The sequence below is a fragment of the Myotis yumanensis genome, unplaced genomic scaffold (genome assembly GCF_028538775.1).
Source record: "Myotis yumanensis isolate MYYU_CA2020_CCGP unplaced genomic scaffold, mMyoYum1.0.hap1 SCAF_19, whole genome shotgun sequence".
NCBI classification, from domain to species: domain Eukaryota; kingdom Metazoa; phylum Chordata; class Mammalia; order Chiroptera; family Vespertilionidae; genus Myotis; species Myotis yumanensis.
Genome location: NW_027223770.1, coordinates 14,923,431 through 14,940,516, shown reverse-complemented (window position 1 = coordinate 14,940,516; position 17,086 = coordinate 14,923,431). Strand labels below are relative to the sequence as shown.

The window sequence follows — 17,086 nt, the reverse complement described above, 5'->3', positions numbered from 1 at the left end:
AGTGTCAGCCCGGCTGCCGATTGGCCAGCCCCGCACCGCGCCGGGTGCTGAAGCCGGGGAGGGGCGCCGTCGCAGGGGACACGCGCCCGCGGCTGAGCTCGGATAAGGTCACCGCAGCTTGAGGTTCTGAGCAGTAACAATCTTCATACTGATGGGGGCGTCCTACGTCCCTCACCCCATTACTCACTCCCCAGGTCATTTCCTAGGTAGTCAGGCTGGACCCCCGCCCCGCGTCAAGCTCCCACCCCCCCGCCCCGACTCCCTCACCCCCTCCCCCTAGATTTCCGCTTCTAGGTGACAAGAAGTCGGAAAGGCTCTGAACTGCTGGGAAAATGGATGGTCAAAAAGGGTACGTTTCATCTGACAACTGAAGTCCAGCGCGGTGGATGCAGAGACCGGCTTATGTTCGTTGTAATTCTAATTCTGATGTGAGCCCTAGCTAAAGCGATCCTGGGAAACCTGTCCCTCGTGGTACAGCCACCACCTCCTCCCGGCACCGCATAATCTGGGATATAATCCTTCTACTGACTGCTGGACTTTGACAAAAGAACCAGATTCCCCCCCCCCCCTTTTTTTTTTCTAACTGGAATCTTGAGATTTGGATCAGTCCCTGGAAAAACCTAGTTACACTCTCTCCGTGGTGCTGAAGCCAGATTCCCAGCTGTTAAATCCTGTTCAGCTCTTACATTGGGTTCTAGTAGTAAACTTTTTTTTGTCTGTTTTCTTTTTCCTCTTGTTTTGTCTCGCAGTGGTAACTTTCTACGAATTTAAATAGGTATATACTTGAGCCAGAGCCGGGTTCTTTTAATTTTCGTATAAAGGTGGCAGGCCTTTGGTTACTGATCTATTATTTTAGCGCACTACCATTTGTCTCTTTGTTCTTGTACTATGCCAGGCCTGAGGTGGAGAAACGGTGGTGGGAAACACTAGGCTGGTTTCCACGTCAAGCTTGCACCCCAGCTCTTAGAACTACATTTCCCACAAAGCTGGACTACAACTCCCATGAGCCCCCGAGCGCGCCCGGGAAACGCAAATTGACAGCTTCCTGTCTCGCGAAAAGCCTCTTGGCCCACGATCGGAATGTAAACGTGGGGCGTGGGGGGTGGGTTTTTTTCTGGGTCCTACAGAAGAGGAACGGACGAATGGACAAGTAGTTGGACGTTTCTCTCTTCCCCGCTCTCTTTTCATACCTCGATCTTTCCAGGAAAGTGCTGGTTTACGGGAGTGGGACCTGTGTGTGTGTTTAGTGCTTCTTGGAGCTCCTCGCGGAAACTCGCCACAGGAGGAGCTGTTACTTGAATTCGATTCTTAGCGGGTCCTTGGACTGTGGAGTGAAGCCTCTGCTGCCTCGGTGAGAGTTGTTTGCTCATAAAACAAAATGCTGGTACTGGGCGGGATCCCGGTAGGTTGTGGGGTGGGAGGAAGGCATGGCGACATTTTTCGGGTCGTTTGGGGGATTGCTCTCCGATATTAGTGATCAGAGGTTCCGGTTTTCTGATCCTGTGGGTATTACCCCCTCCTTCCCTCGTTGATTTAGAGTTAAATTTATCATGGGAATGCCCTTTCTACTACTCCACTAGTTACTAATATTTTCGAGATTAAAATCTTTTTAACTTTAAAAAAGTTCAACACAATGACTGCTTTAGTGCTTACTGGCAATGCGTGGCGCACGCACGAATACCTGTGTGTGGTCATTTGGCAGCCCCCTTCCGGTGTTAGGTGTCCTCGGGAACTGTACTTTACCCTGAGAAGGGTGTGATGTCCTGGACAAAGCGCTGTACTGACTCAGGCGTCTGGGGCTCTCCTCCTCCTTTAGCCACAAATCTCATTACTCCGCGCTTACACCCTTTGGACTGGTTCTTTGGTTAAATAAAGGGTTGAACTAGATAATCACTTCGAAAACTTTCCGATTTGGGCTTTGAGATATATAAAGGTAAATCATTTGAGCATTTTGCTGTAATTTGCATATAAAAATATGTGGCGTTTAACTCTTAAAAATATATAGATTTAAAGAAAATAAAAACTACCTTTAATCTCACTACCCAGTGTTAGGTTTTAATCTTTCCTTGTGCTGTGTGTCTGTTGGGGGGGGGGGGGGGGAGTATAAGACTGAGATTCTACTGCATAATTTTTCACTTAATTTGCATTTCCCATTAGCTTCCCATGATTCTCATTGACTTATGTTCTACTCAATAACCTCACCATTGTGGCTTGCAGTTTTTACTTACTTGCAGTACATGTCTTTGAGTCACTGATTATTTTGCTGACAAATGCCTAGAGGTGGAACTGAGTGAATGAATGGTGTAGCTTAAACATTAAGGAGAAAATGTATTTTAGCAGATAGGTCAAGGTTATTCATTTTTGTCACATAGCTGTTTTTCTTTGAACTAGCAAACTATTTCTGCTATCACTACTCTTGTCTTATGTTAAAATAGACAATCTTCAGTTTGTAGATGTTCCTCATTGGATTGCAGCCGTGGGCAAACTACAGCCCGTGGGCCAGATCTGGCCCGTTTGAAATGAATAAAACTAAAAAAAAAAAAAGACCGTACCCTTTTATGTAATGATGTTTACTTTGAATTTATATTAGTTCACACAAACACTCCATCCATGCTTTTGTTCCGGCCCTCCGGTCCAGTTTAAGAACCCACTGTGGCCCTTAGTCAAAAAGTTTGCCCACCCCTGGATTAGTCAAGAACATGAAGATCCAATGTAAGCGAGCAGAATTAGTGTTTTGGTTTGTACCCAAATAGATCAGATTCACTTTTTTTGTCTGCATCTAGTTCCAGATGTTAGCAGTTTGAAGTTCTGTTGCAGAGTGGGAATAGCCATCAAGTGACAGGCATATTTCTAAGACAACCTCAGTGGCACCTTATAAAAGTTCGGGCAAAACATTTCAATAATTTTGAAACAAAGCTTGCGCTAGAATTCTGTATGTCAAATAGTGCGGCTGTTGAGCACCTATTAAAAAGATATTTAATACAGTTCTCTGGATTTCCTAATAGAGGACAGCTGTGCTGTTCCTTTCTTCTTTCCTTTAGGTTTGTGTGTGAAGGGCAGGTTTTGTTCCTTCCCTCTGGCTCGCATTGTTTAGGCGATGAGAGTATGATGGGGAGTACAACTGGAAGCAAACTTATAACCCAGGTTTGAGATCGTCTTACTTTGGCAAGTATTTAAGTAAAAACGAGGTCAAGTCCACAAATTTCCAAAATTCTTTAATGGATAAGCTTAATGCCCAGCAACTTTAAAAACACACTATTAAAAACAGCAACTCACGCTGGTCAAAGGTAAAGAGAATATAGAGCAGAAACAGTGTTAGCTGACTTTGCTTACTAATCTGACAGTAGAGACCAGGTGTTTTCTTCCTCTGGTGTGACTTCTCTTGCATTGCTGGGTTTGAGAGTGGTAATTTGGCAGTTAAGTGGCACCTGATACCAGTGTGATATATTCCTAGGAAAAACCAATGATGGGTGAAGTCCTTACTCTATAATGTACCATGGTCTTTCTAGTTGTTTCTATTTAAATAAAAGATATAAAATGCCATGTTATCCCAAACAATCCTGTGAGAGGTTAAAAAAAAAAAGACTTAAGACGGAGAAAGAGGGAAGGGAAGCTTCCTGGGCATGACACCATTTGCAAGGTCACAACGAATACCCCAACAAAGGGCAGATCTTTTCTTTTCAGTTGGTACTAGATAATTGTTCGGAACATATATGTGCTGAGGCTTGGACTGGGGTTCTGCTCGACAAAGCATCTGCTCTCGGACACCCCAGCGTAATTCCTTCCTATGGTCTTCACCAGGTAATCGCATGGAGTCCCAGTCTCGTTTGTACTCAAAATAGCGGGCTACCCGGTCTATCTTGCCCCGGTTTCGGCTTAACTGGTCCAGCCTTGGGAGAATAAAGGACTTTGGTCGGCTGGCAACTATCAGGTCTTGTTCATAAGCTGGAGGGCCCATTCCTTCTCTTTGTAGATAGCCATTGAGCTGATCTTGGTATTCATATGGTAGATTAAGTTTTTCTGAAGTATCAACAGGGGACTCGCTGTCTTTCGGGAACTGAAGGTTCATCAGCCTTTGTCTTAAAGCCCAGAGATCCATATCAATTTCTGTACCAGACTCTGATTCACTGATAATGGACTCATCTGTCACTAATACTTCCCCATCGGGCTTCCTACGCAGCACCTTTCTCTTCATCACTGGCTTGCGGAGTCTCTGGGAGGCCTCTGAGACTGTTTCTGAGGTGACGTTACTTTTCGCATGTGGGTACTGCAGTTGCATGGGAAGAGCATGTTGCTTTCCTGGGGTTATTGAAGCTTTGCTGTAGGGATCGTATTGGGTTCCTGAAGCTTTGCTGTAGGGATATTGGGTTCCTGAAGCTTTGCTGTAAGCATCATATTGGGTAGGCCAGGCTTCTCTCCTGACATCTCCCTCACCCTGCCCTGCACAAATCTGGGTGAAAGCTGTAGCAGCCGCTAACATTTGTTCTTCTGGATCCATATTGGCCCAGTTTTGTCCACTAGGTCCCATGAGTTCCTCCATTGCTTCCCTCACATTGGAGGGCCTTCTGCAAGAGAAAACACTGATCAGTTTTCTAATAATAAATTTCTATCTCAAAAACTGTTCACTCCCTTTTTGTCAGTGAAATGAAAAATAGCTAAGGCAATCATAACTGTAATAGTTAGATATTACAGATTAGTACAAGATAGTATGGGAACAGTTTGCAGGAGCATTAACTGAGTTCTAGAGAACCCTGCTTTATTTTTTAAAACATTCAAATATTGGTCTCTTGTGTGTTTTTTTAATACATTTTTATTGATTTCAGAGAGGAAGGGAAAGAGAGAAACATCAATGATGAGAGATGTTCGGTCGACTGCCTCCTACAGGCCCCCTACTGGGGATCAGATCAAGCCCACAACCCCAGTTTGTGCCTGACCGGGAATCAAACCCTAACCTCCTGGTTCATAGGATGATGCTCAACCACTGAGCCACACCAGCTGGGCTGGAGAATCCTGCTTTCATTTCCACCCTCTTCTTATTCACTCCTACTTTCTACTGCCTGCTAGCCCTTGCCACCTTTAGTAGCTCACAGGACAGGACAGGTGAGTTTTAGCATAAGAAAAGCTTAAGATTACATGATGTAGGGCATTGGGCTTAATGACCATTATGTAACTTGTACTGAGAAGGACACTTCATGTATCCAACACTGTTCTGTGTGCTTTATACTAGTATTCATTCATGCAATCCTCATAACCGGGTAGGTACTGTGATTATCTTTTCACAGAGTCAGAGAGATGAAATACCTTAGCCCAAGATTACACAGCTAGTACGTTGCATAGAATTACAATGTATGGATGTACTGTAATTTTTCAGCTAGTCCATGATTGATTTATTGTAGGCTTACAGTCTTTTGTTGTTAAAAAATGAATGTTACAATGTGTATCTTACAAATTTTTACATACTTGTGCAAGCATAAATGCCCTTTCCCACTCTTAAGATTTTAACAGTTATTTCATGTTTTCTTCTAGCACTTTTATAGTTATATGTTTTAAATGTAAACTTTTAATCTATCATAGATATAGAAACTCAAAGGACAAAAAACAAAACGAGCTACCCAGACTTAAATTACATAGTCAGCCTTAGTACAGATGTGTAGATGATCTTCTATTACCTAAAATAGCCAGCAGTCATAGATTATCTAGTACCATTTTTAAGGATGTAGTACAGTTGTCCTCAGATAATTTTTTTTTTTCAGAACATGCATTAAATTTTACTTTAAAAAAGGATCACGATGCTTAATTACCTTCTTTCTGCCATCAAAATGGTTTAAAGTGGGAAAATCTTGACTCCAGGTTCTACTTCCAATATAAAGTACAATCATTGACAAATTTCTTCAATCAGGCTAGCTTCTATTGTACCACCTTTAAGACAGAAATTCGTATTAGATGACAGGACATGTAAGCTACTAGTTTTATCTGATACTGGAAAGCGATAGACACTCACAGTAGACATATATTCCATATCAAAAGATCTCTCTTTTTAAAAACTTTTAAAGAGAGGAAGGGCAAGAAAGAGAACATTGATCGGTTACCTTCCACATGTGCCATGACCAGAGATCGAACCCACAACCTGGATATGTGCCCTGACCAGGAATCAAACCTGCCACATTTTTGGTGTACAGAATGATATTCCAACCAACTGAGCCACACCACCAGGGCCATATCAACAGATTTTGATGGGAAAGATTCAACACATGTAATGAGAAGTCAAAAGGAAATGTTTTAGGGGGAAAATATCAGTAACAACAGTCCCTAATCATCTCAGCTACAGAATAGAGATATGACATTTACAGTCATTTTCCCTAAATTCTGACGATTGAAACCTTAACAATGCTAGCCAAACATTTGATACTACTTTCCTTTTCCCCTTTAAATTGGCTACACAGATGAAAAAGAATATCACCTGTGGATGGTCAACCCTAATAATCAAGGTAATCTTGTATCCCTGGGCAAAGCAAAAGTCTACTTAAGGCATTAAATTAACTCTTAGATTCTATTTGAACATAATTGAAAGCTACTGACATGATCAAAGGAACCAACACTAAAACTGTATCCTTTTTACCCTTTTTTCAGGTAGTGCGGACCCTTATGATTCATTTATTCCTGGAGTTGTCTTATCATGGCTGAAAATGACACAGACAGAACCCAGACTGACCAACTCCTAAAAAGAATACAAGAACTAGAGCAGGAGATAGAAAGACTTAAAAAAGAACAGGCCAACACAAAGGACTCAAATGCTAGAGAAAATTCTTCAGGAGCTAGAAAAGCTAAGCGTGCATTTGACTTCAGTGCTCATGGTCAAAGACATGTAGCCCTAAAGATAGCCTATCTGGGCTGGGGATACCAGGGCTTTGCCAGTCAGGAAAACACAGACAACACTATTGAGGAGAAACTGTTTGAGGCTCTAACGAAGACTCGGCTAGTAGAAAGCAGACAGACATCCAAGTATCACCGGTGCGGGCGAACAGACAAAGGAGTTAGTGCCTTTGGGCAGGTAAGGACCACTAAGCTGTTTCTCAAAGCAAGCGATACCAATATATTCTAGGTGTACATACTGAGGACTCATTGTTTGTATCTCTAACAAATTATCTTTCTCTAATTCCACAGGTGATTTCTCTTGACCTTCGTTCTCACTTTCCGAAGGGCAGGGATTCAGAGGATTTTAATTTAAAAGATGAAGTCAACGATGATGCCAAAGAGATCCGTTATACTCACATTCTCAATCGGGTGCTCCCTCCAGACATCCGCGTATTGGCCTGGGCCCCTGTAGAGCCCAGCTTCAGTGCTAGGTTCAGTTGTCTTGAGCGGACTTACCGCTACTTTTTCCCTCGTGCTGATTTAGACATTGTAACCATGAACTGTGCAGCTCAGAAGTATGTCGGCACACATGATTTTAGGAACTTATGTAAAATGGATGTAGCCAATGGAGTGATTAATTTTCAGAGGACTATTCTGTCTGCTCAAGTACAGCTAGTGGGCCAGAGTCTGGCTGAGGACAGATGGCAAGAACCTTTTCAGTTATGTCAGTTTGAAGTGACCGGCCAGGCGTTCCTTTATCATCAAGTCCGCTGTATGATGGCTATCCTTTTTCTGATTGGCCAAGGAATGGAGAAGCCAGAGATTATCGATGAGCTGCTAAACATAGAGAAAAATCCCCAGAAACCTCAATACAGGTAAATTTAAGTATAAATATATATTAAAAACAGCCATTGCTTTTATATTGTTTTGAAATATATTCTAATGTATCTTTCTATTCCCACAATTGTCTGAATAACTAAGTCACTGAGTCTTCATGAAGTTTTTAGTCTAACATGTAAAATGTTATGAACATGTAAGAGGGAGTGGTATCTTTGAATTTTCTCCTGTTACACTCCTATCCCAGGAGTAAGAAATAGTGTTTGGACCAGGCCTCTTAAATAAAAGCACATTCATTTCTACATCCCCCTACCCCCATTGAATTTATGTTAAGAAGTATTGTTAGGTTCTGCTAAAGTTAAACAGTAAGCATTCAAACTATTCATATTTAAATCTTGCTTGTTTTGTATTATGGAGTAATCATACTACTACTTTGGAATTTTCCCTAATTTTCAGTTTCTGAAATGGTAGGAAAAGTAGGAAAAACAGCTAACTTTCCTTTTGAGAACAGGCTGAGGTCAGACAGACCAATAACTCATTCGTAAGCAGTGAAATGTTTAAGTTTCTTCATACTATGCAGAATTGACTAGTTTGGAAAAATACCACCAGCTGTTTTAAATTTTATAGCCATATGGTGGAGCCAAGTGAATTCACTTATAGGTGACTTGTTACCATTGAAATGTACCCCAGTATAGACCAAGCAGTTGCCCCATGGTTTGTTGTTTGTTTTTTAGTTATAATGTTGTGAAAGGTTAGGGATAGTGCTGTATTTTCTTAACTATTAGATAATTAATATTGACAAAGTTTTCCCCCTCCTTTTAACCCAGCTAACCTTGTTTTTCAAGAACCGTTGGATGGCTGCTATGTATTCTCATGTTGTTTTGTCTTCTCTCTAGTATGGCTGTAGAATTTCCTCTAGTCCTGTATGACTGTAAGTTTGAAAATATCAAGTGGCTCTATGACCAGGAGGTTCAGGAGTTCAATATAACCTACCTACAACAACAGTGGGCTAATCAAGCTGTTAAGACTCACGTGTTGTATAGTATGCTGCAAGGACTCGAGTCTGTTGCTGTGCCCTGTGAGACAGGTATGATAGGGAAATCCACGGGTAAAACTATCAGTACCAAAATTATACATGGTTATGGGGAGGTAGATTTATATAAAGTTTGGAGGTGATTCTATTGTGGTAAAGTATTCATGTAATGACTGATTTCACATATTACAGGAACAGAGACGGATGAAGTAATAGAATGGAGAAATGTTAAGCCCTGTGTCATAAAGCAGACCAGTGCCTTTGTAGAAGGAGTGAAAATGCGCACATATAAGCCCCTAATGGATCGTCCTAAATGCCAAGGACTGGAATCCCGGATCCAGCACTGCGTACGTAGGGGACGCATTGAATACCCACGTTTATTCAATGAGACAGAAACAAAAGCCAAAAGAGAGTGTAATGACACACTAGAAGAAGAAAATACTATTTCAGAGAAACCAACAAAGAGAGTCTGTGTTGATACAGAAATTAAAAGCATCCTTTAACCACAGAAAACTCTCCAGGACCTAGGAGGCAACAACTAGCTAATGGTAGGTGGGTAAAAAGGAAATACAATATTTACTGCAATAAGTCCTAGAATTCTGATGATCAGCTCTTAAAAGAACAAAACCAAAAAGACCATACACTCTATTTAAGGATGTTCAAGCTTCAACAGGAAATCAAGCATTCATTCCTGTCCAAAAGGATTAAGAGATGGAAAAAGCAAAAAGCAGATGGAAAATAAAGATGTATTTACATACACCTGGAAACCTGTGCCTCATGTTCAAATGTATTAAACCTGATCCTGCAAGTGTCTATCCTTTTTAAAAGCAAATGAGATATTCACTACCCATCTGAATTAGCATGAAGAGCATGCCCGGGTGTCTTGTTTTCTAGGACAAATTTAAAAAATAAAATTTAGTCAAATATTTGATAAATTGGTGCAGTGTGCACTGCCAGGCACAATACTACCTGACAGTGACCTAACTGAATGAGGCACCGCATCTCTTACAAAGCTTAACAGTTTAATGCTGTCTGAGCCACAAATGGTCTTTGTTGTATGTATTTTTTTAAAATATTTTACACATATAAAAAAACATTGTTAGCCCACAGGCCATAAAGAAAACAGGCCATGCAGTTTACCAACCCCTGGCCTAGAGATTTAAGGAAAGCTCTGATGGAGATCTCCAAGCTGAATCGTGTAGAACAGATGGGAACAGAGTTAAGATGACAACATTTGCATAGTTTAGAAAGGTAAGCAAGGGTCCTATCCACAGAGCCTTGTAGGCCTTCCTAAAAATGCTTAGATTTTTATCTTGAGGAACCACTGGGGTGGGGGTGGGGGGAATTAAAAAGCCAGAATTGTGTAGCACAAATATTGCTCTGTGTATACTGTGGACTGGAAGAGGGCAAGACAGTAGGACCAATTAGGAGGCTGTTGGAGTAATCAAGGAAATGGATGGCCTAGATTAGATTTGTAGTAAGGGGTACAGAGAAGAACATTAATTTGAGATTAAGAAAAGAGAAGCAAAAGGACTTTGGGTGAATGACTGTGAGGTTCACAAGTAGGGAGGCCGCCAGAACTCCCAGCGTTCAGATGTAAAGCACATCTAACACACACTGGGACGTGAAAATGAGGCAGGGTTCTGCTTGTTCTCTAAGTTGATAATTAACCCTCAAAATATTTCTTATAAACAATATTTATTCAAAAGTGTCCCCCCCCCCCCTTCTACTCTCTCTAAAAATCAATGGAAAAAATATTCTCTGGTGAGGATTAACAACAACAAAAATAAGGAGTTGAGCTGGGCTGGTGTGGCTCAGTGGTTGAGCATCGATCCATGAACGAGGTAGTTACGGGTTCGATTCCCGGTCAGGGCACATGCCTGGGTTTCGAACTTGATCCACAAGAGGCAGCCAATCGATGATGTTTCTCTTTCATTGATGTTTCTATCTCTCTTCCTCCTCCTTGCTCAGTGGTTAGACCAGCGATGGCAAATCTATGACACACGTGTCAGAGGTGACACGCGAACTCATTTTTTTGGTTGATTTTTCTTTGTTAAATGGCATTTAAATATGTAAAATAAATATCAAAAATATAAGTCTTTGTTTTACTATGGTTGCAAATATCAAAAAATTTCTATATGTGACACGGCATCAGAGTTAAGTTAGGGTTTTTCAAAATGCTGACACGCCGAGCTCAAAAGGTTCGCCATCACTGGGTTAGACCATCAGTCCACAAACCAGTGTCGTGGGGCACGTACCTAGGTTGTGGGTTTTTTCCTGCCCCCCCCTCCAATGTCTCTTTCACATCAGTGTTTCTCTCTCTCTCTCTCTCTCTCTCTCTCCTCTTCCTCTCTCCCTCTGAAAAGTAATGGGAAAAAATATCCTCAGAGAATTAACAAAATGATAATAAACATCAAGTAAATGAACTCGGACCTTCTGCCTCAGTATAACAAGTTTCATCACTGCAGAGTGTATTTCTTATCCACAATTATGATTATACTATATGAGATCCAACGTTTTATTTACCAACCAACAAATAGCATGTTCATACCTATGTTGAAAACTCCAGGTATAAAAATATGCTCTATATCCTCAAGCTGGTAGCTAAAACATAACTAACATATGGGACAATTAAAAACAATACTAACAAATAGTAAACATGCTGTGTAAGTGCACAAACTTAGTAGGGGGCAGGCCACAGACATATTAGACTTCACTGAGAGAGTCCTGGATTTAGAATTTAAATAGTATAAGAAAGTGAAGTATATGTCAACTTGTATTGTTGATGGGATTGCAAATTGTTATAGTTACTATGGAAAACTGTGGATGTTCTTTAAAAAGTTAAAAATAGAACTACTTCATAACCCAGTATTTCCACTTCTGGGAATATATCCAAAGAAATCCAAAACACTAATTGGAAAAGATATATGCAGAGTTTCTTACAATAGCCCAAATTCGGAAGCCACACAAGTACCCATCAATAGTGGATTAAAAAAAACTATATAGACAATGGAATATTACTCGGCCATAAAAAAAGAATGAAATCTTACCACTTGCAAGTGAAATAAGTTAAACAGAGAGACAAATACCATATGATGTCACTTTTATGTAGAATTTAAAGAACACAACATAACAGAAAACAGATTCATAGATGCAGAGAACAAACTAAGGGTTGCCAGATGGGAAGGGGGTGGGAGAACGGGGTGAAAAAGGTGAAGGGGCTAAGAAGCTACAAAACAGTTGTGGGGATGATAGGGAATATGGTCCATAACATTGTAATAACTATGGATGGTACCAGGAGGGCACTAGCATTATCAGGGGGATCACGTTGTAAATTATAATTGCCTAACCAATATGCTATACACCTGAAACAAATGTAAAATAATATTGAACATCAACTGCAATTGGAAAGAAAGAACCCTGGCCCATAGCTCAGTTGGTTAGAGTGTTGTCCCAATACGCCAAGGTTGCAGGTTTGAGCTCCTGTCAGGACACATACAAGAATCAACCAAAGAATGCCTAAGTAAGTGGAACAACAAATCAATGCTTCTCTCTCCCCACCCCCTTACACTCTAAAAATCAATGGGAAAAAATATCCTCAGGTGAAGATTAACAAAAACAAAAAGAAAAATTAAACTACTCCTTATTTTTAAAAATCAACTCTAAAGAAATTATACATGGGACAGAAAGCAGTAAATAAAATGTCATGTTTGGGAGAGTCTATAGAAGCAAAGAGTAGAGGATCAAGGTCTTAGGTCTTAAGTGAATCATTTCCAGTAGGTGATACTATATCAAATCTAGAATAAGCTTTTAGTGACATTATTTTAGGTGGTTACCATAGGGAAAAAACTCAGGACAATCATCATAGACGCAAGAGAGAAATCCCAAACTGTAACTTTGCAGAATTACCTCAGTTATATGAGGAAATGTTTGCATAAATTCAAAGTCTCTGACCCATGGTAGGGAAATAACTGTTAGAAGTCAAGTAGGGCTTAGATTTTACTTTCTTCACTACAAAATGGAAGGGATTATTTCAATAGGTTTTGAACTTTCAGTGAGATTTTATATGTCAATCAATACATAAACAAAATGGAGCTTTGTGAGAAGTACACCATTTCAATGTTTATGCAATACAAACCTACCTACTAAAAAGATAAGCAGAGAATAAAGCAGGGACAGAAATGGAATAGGAATCTGGGTGAGGAGGAGTTCCAACACTAAAGCCAAAGAGATTGTTGGGGTTTTTTTAAAAATAGATTTTATTGATTTTTTTTTTTACAGAGAGGAAGGGAGAGGGATAGAGAGTCAGAAACACTGATGAGAGAGAAACATCGATCGGCTGCCTCCTGCACACCCGCTCCTGGGGACGTGCCCGAAACCAAGATACATGCCCCTGACCAGAATCGAACCTGGGACCCTTCAGTCGGAAGGCCAACGCTCTATCCACTGAGCCAAACCAGTCAGGGCCAAAGAGATTGTTTTGTGTGCTATACTATACAGCAGTGATTTTCAACCTTTTTCATCTCCTGGCGCACATTAACTACTAAAATTCTGCGGCACACCAAAAAATATATTTTTTGCTGATCTGACAAAAAATAGGTATAATTTTTATTCATTCTCACTGGACTGCTATTGTGTTGGCTGTTGTCATTTTTTTATTTATTTTTTACAATCTAAGAGAAAAGAGGTCAGTGCCCCTGAGGAAACAAGTATTGCATGTTTTAAAAATTCTTGTGGCACACCAGTGTGCTGTGGCACAGCAGTTGAAAATCACTGCTAACTAACATGTGACTAACATGTTATCTTATTTGCATTTTAATTATACCACACTCCCATTCCTTTTGAACATATGAGGGTAGGTATTTGCAAATAATAAAATCAAACTTTAGTAGGGCCCACAGGTAACTGTCAGTTCTTTATATCAAAGAGAAACTCTTTGTAATATAAAGATCTGATAATCTTTTTTCTTATAAGGAAACTTATATAGAGGCCAGAACAGTTTATATTTTGAAAAATTACAGACTATATATTTTTTTCTTCATCTTAAATTGTCCTCTCGTGCCTTTAAGGGCAGCCCTATACTCAGGACAGCCCTCCTAAACTGAGAGGAGGTTGCTGTGTGTCCTGCCAGACTCCCCTGTTACAGCTGAGCACAGGCGAGCAGAGAAAGCATAGGCCAGGACAAGAATGACAGACAGTATTAACCAGAATACCCCAAGGTATCGTCTCTTCAAAAATCTTAAGCAATTTGGTGTCCCAGGTTTAGCTAATGTCAAGCGAAAGGATTCCAAGGGTGGATGGGGTACATTGGGTCAGTATTCTAACTATTACAGGGAGGCTACTGCAGAGTTAAATCAAATTCCTCTACCTTTGGGGAGGGTAAGCATGCAGCTTTATGTACCACAAAATTAGAACAAAACAAAACAAAAAAATAATCTAAAAAAGAACTGTAATTCAAAGAGACAACTGGGGAAAATATTTGTATCAGGTTCAAAATCGCTCACTTAAATTCCTCTAGAAAACTAATAAATAAAAAGGTATATACACCAGCAAAATAAGATAAATGATTTACCAAAAAAATAATAAACATAGAAAAAGATGTTTAATCTATATACAAAAGCCAAGCGGCCAGAAGACACAACGACTGGACCAACCAGTCGCTATAACGCACACTGTGGCAGCCAACCAGCCCAATCCGGGCCCTGATCGGCCCCCCCAATCTCCCGGGCCCCTCCCCGCCACTGGCCCAGCCCCAGATGGGCCCCCCCACCCCGATCATGGGCAGGGCCATTAGCCAACCTACCATGCTCCCCCTCTCCACCCAGCCCAGCTGGATGGGCCCCACCAGTGCACGAATTCGAGCACTGGGCCTCTAGTCTCATTAATAATGCAATTAAAAGACATCCTTCTAGAAAATTTTTCAGTACCCAGTGCTGGTCAGTGTAGAGAGAAAAAAGCAACCTCAGTGTTGGTCAGTACCCAGTGCTGGTCAGTGTGTGGGTGGAGTGGGGAGGGGTATACCAATGTTTCTAGAGGGCAAATGTGACATTATGAATCCGAACTTAAATTGCACCATAATTTCTAAGCCATCATCCACTTCTGGGAATTATTGTAAGGCCACAAACGGGATAAGGATGCAAACAAGTATACGTACGAATAATCATGCCATCCTATGACGATCAAGAGACTGAAAAAGCACATGTCCATCATTTCAGGACTGGTTATTTAATATTCGGTTACATAATGCACGCAAGAGTTACCACGCATGCATCACAGGGGATAATGCATGTCTACATTTGACGGACATGTGTTCCTAAAACATTACTAAGGCGAAATCTGCTTTTTAAGTGAATATGCTTTACTATATTCAAAATATGCAGTTACATAAAAATACTTGTATAAGTATAGCCACGTAAATATATATTCATAATGAATACATTTGCAATAAACCCAAAGGTGAGGCTTTTTGTTTTGTTTTTGGCTGATGGAATTTCGAGTATCTTCTTCTTCTCTTCTTTATACGAACCTAATATTACTTGATTTACTTATGAAAACAATGAGATTGTGTAATTTGTATTATCAGGAGCGGAGGGAAGGTTTATTTTCATGCTAGGGTAGGGCGTAGGGTTGGATTTCAGATCCTAATACATCTGGGAAAAAGCTTCTCCCAGGGCGACACCTATTGGTTCAAAAAAGGGGTGACGAGGGGGTGAGCAGCCTTTTACACTCAAGTTTACAGAGAGACCGAGTCGCCACCACCTGGCCCACGCTGGGTGTCGTTTGTTTGTGACGCTTCGGGGGAGGCCGGCTTCCTCGCTGCGCCGGCCCCCGACCCCTGGCCCGTCCACCTCGCTGAACCCCAGCCACCGTGACATCGGGGGGCTCCGGCTGCCGAGAGTCCATTGCGTCGCCGCAACGAGCATCTGAGAAAGCTGCGGACTCGGGCAGACGGTACGTCCGGGCTCCGGACTGCGCGCCAGGGCATCGGTACCCGGGCCGGGAAGTCAACTCCGCGTACTCAGCCCCGGCCTCTCCCAGGAGCCGGGCAGCCCTCCGGGCCCCACTCCACCTCTCCCATCCCGTCCCGCTTACCCGCCCCGCCGAGGTCCGCTCGCCACCCGGGTCCTCAGCTCCGCAGGTGTCAGTTGGCGTCCCGCAGCCTGCGCAGGCGCACTTCCCGCTCACGCACGGCGCACGCCCCAACCGCCGGACGCCGAGGTTTAAATCACTAGAACCAACCGGCGCCCTCGGCCCCGCCTTTCAGCGCTCCTATTGGTCCGGAGGGTAAACGCCTTTCACTTCTATATTCTGATTGGTTTATGATTTTTCTTGTCCCTCCCCTCGGGCGGGAAGAAGTTCGGGATTCGGCGCGTGATGGGGACGCGTCCGAGTCCCGCGGCGTTTGAGCGCGAACGCTGAACCGTCGCTTTGTTGCCAGGCCAACGGGACGCGGAGGGGAGGACGCTCAAGCCCCCGTCTGCGGCGGTCTCAGCGCCCCGTCCACTTCACGGAATCAGTCTTCCCCCCTCCCGGCTCTGCGGGGTTGGCGGCGGCAGGTGGGTTCTCGACGCGGAGTCGTGACCCCGATCCCGCCTCCGCGCTCAGCCCGTCCACCGAGTCTGCCACGCGGGCTCTGTGTGAAGGCTCGGACGCGCGTGGAGGCCTTTCCGCGGCCCTGTTACCTCTTACTCTCCCTTCGTCTCAGGGCACATCCCATATATGGGAATAATTTTTATACCATTATTTTAAATAGTAGCAAAGTGTTCCAATATGTAAAGATCTTAGTGTTTGTTGTTTATCCTCACCAGAGGATATTTTTTTCCCATTGCTCTTTAGAGAGAGAGAGAGAATATATCACTGGTTGCCTCCTGCACACATCCCGACCCGGAGTGGGGAGCGAACCCACATCCCAGATGCAGGCCCTGGACCGGGAATCGAACCCGCGCCCCTTCAGGGCATACGCCGGCGCTCTAACCACTGAGCACACCGCTCCGGGCAGGATCTTGGTTTATTAGTTTCCTGTTTCTAGACATTTGGTAATTTTCTATTATTTTGCTACTATAAACAAGCTAAGTTAATGATATTAGTTCATTCTCTGGACCCATTCACCATTACTTTTCTACTATACATTCCCTGAAGTATGATTCCTGGTATAATGAGTTTGCTCCTTTTAAGGATTTTGATGTTTGTGGCCAGATTGCTTTCAAGCATGATTGTCTGAAACTTAGCAGCAGTGTGGGACAGGGTCCAAGTCCCTTCTCTATAAGCATCAAATGCCACGTCATGTCAGTCACACTTCTGCGAAGTCATATACCCGACTGCTCTTTTGCAATTTGCATTGTCCCATAGGACATCTCCTGG

The 17,086-nt window shown here is 42.3% G+C and overlaps 2 protein-coding genes and 1 non-coding gene across 4 annotated transcripts; 1 reads left to right on the top strand and 2 right to left on the bottom strand.

The window, feature by feature from the left end:
* The first annotated feature begins 1,074 nt into the window (after positions 1–1,074).
* On the top strand, positions 1,075–9,492 carry PUS3 (pseudouridine synthase 3). Of its 2 annotated transcripts, XM_070399433.1 has the most exons (6): positions 1,075–1,351; positions 6,444–6,488; positions 6,631–7,051; positions 7,165–7,730; positions 8,589–8,779; positions 8,918–9,492. In XM_070399433.1, the coding sequence occupies exons 3-6, from the start codon at positions 6,677–6,679 to the stop codon at positions 9,226–9,228; spliced, it is 1,443 nt and encodes a 480-aa protein (XP_070255534.1). In that variant the 5' UTR covers positions 1,075–1,351; positions 6,444–6,488; positions 6,631–6,676; the 3' UTR covers positions 9,229–9,492. The 2 variants fall into 2 exon arrangements, with proteins under 2 accessions (XP_070255534.1, XP_070255533.1); XM_070399432.1 differs by lacking the exon at positions 6,444–6,488.
* Positions 2,574–15,888, bottom strand: HYLS1 (HYLS1 centriolar and ciliogenesis associated). The gene is made up of 3 exons (XM_070399434.1): positions 15,818–15,888; positions 5,802–5,919; positions 2,574–4,565 (listed from the first exon to the last, which is right to left on the bottom strand). The coding sequence occupies exons 2-3, from the start codon at positions 5,813–5,815 to the stop codon at positions 3,587–3,589; spliced, it is 993 nt and encodes a 330-aa protein (XP_070255535.1). The 5' UTR covers positions 5,816–5,919; positions 15,818–15,888; the 3' UTR covers positions 2,574–3,586.
* Positions 13,773–13,910, bottom strand: LOC138998236 (small Cajal body-specific RNA 11). The gene has a single exon (XR_011469105.1). It is a non-coding gene; the product is annotated as a small Cajal body-specific RNA 11 (non-coding RNA).
* Positions 15,889–17,086: the final 1,198 nt, after the last annotated feature.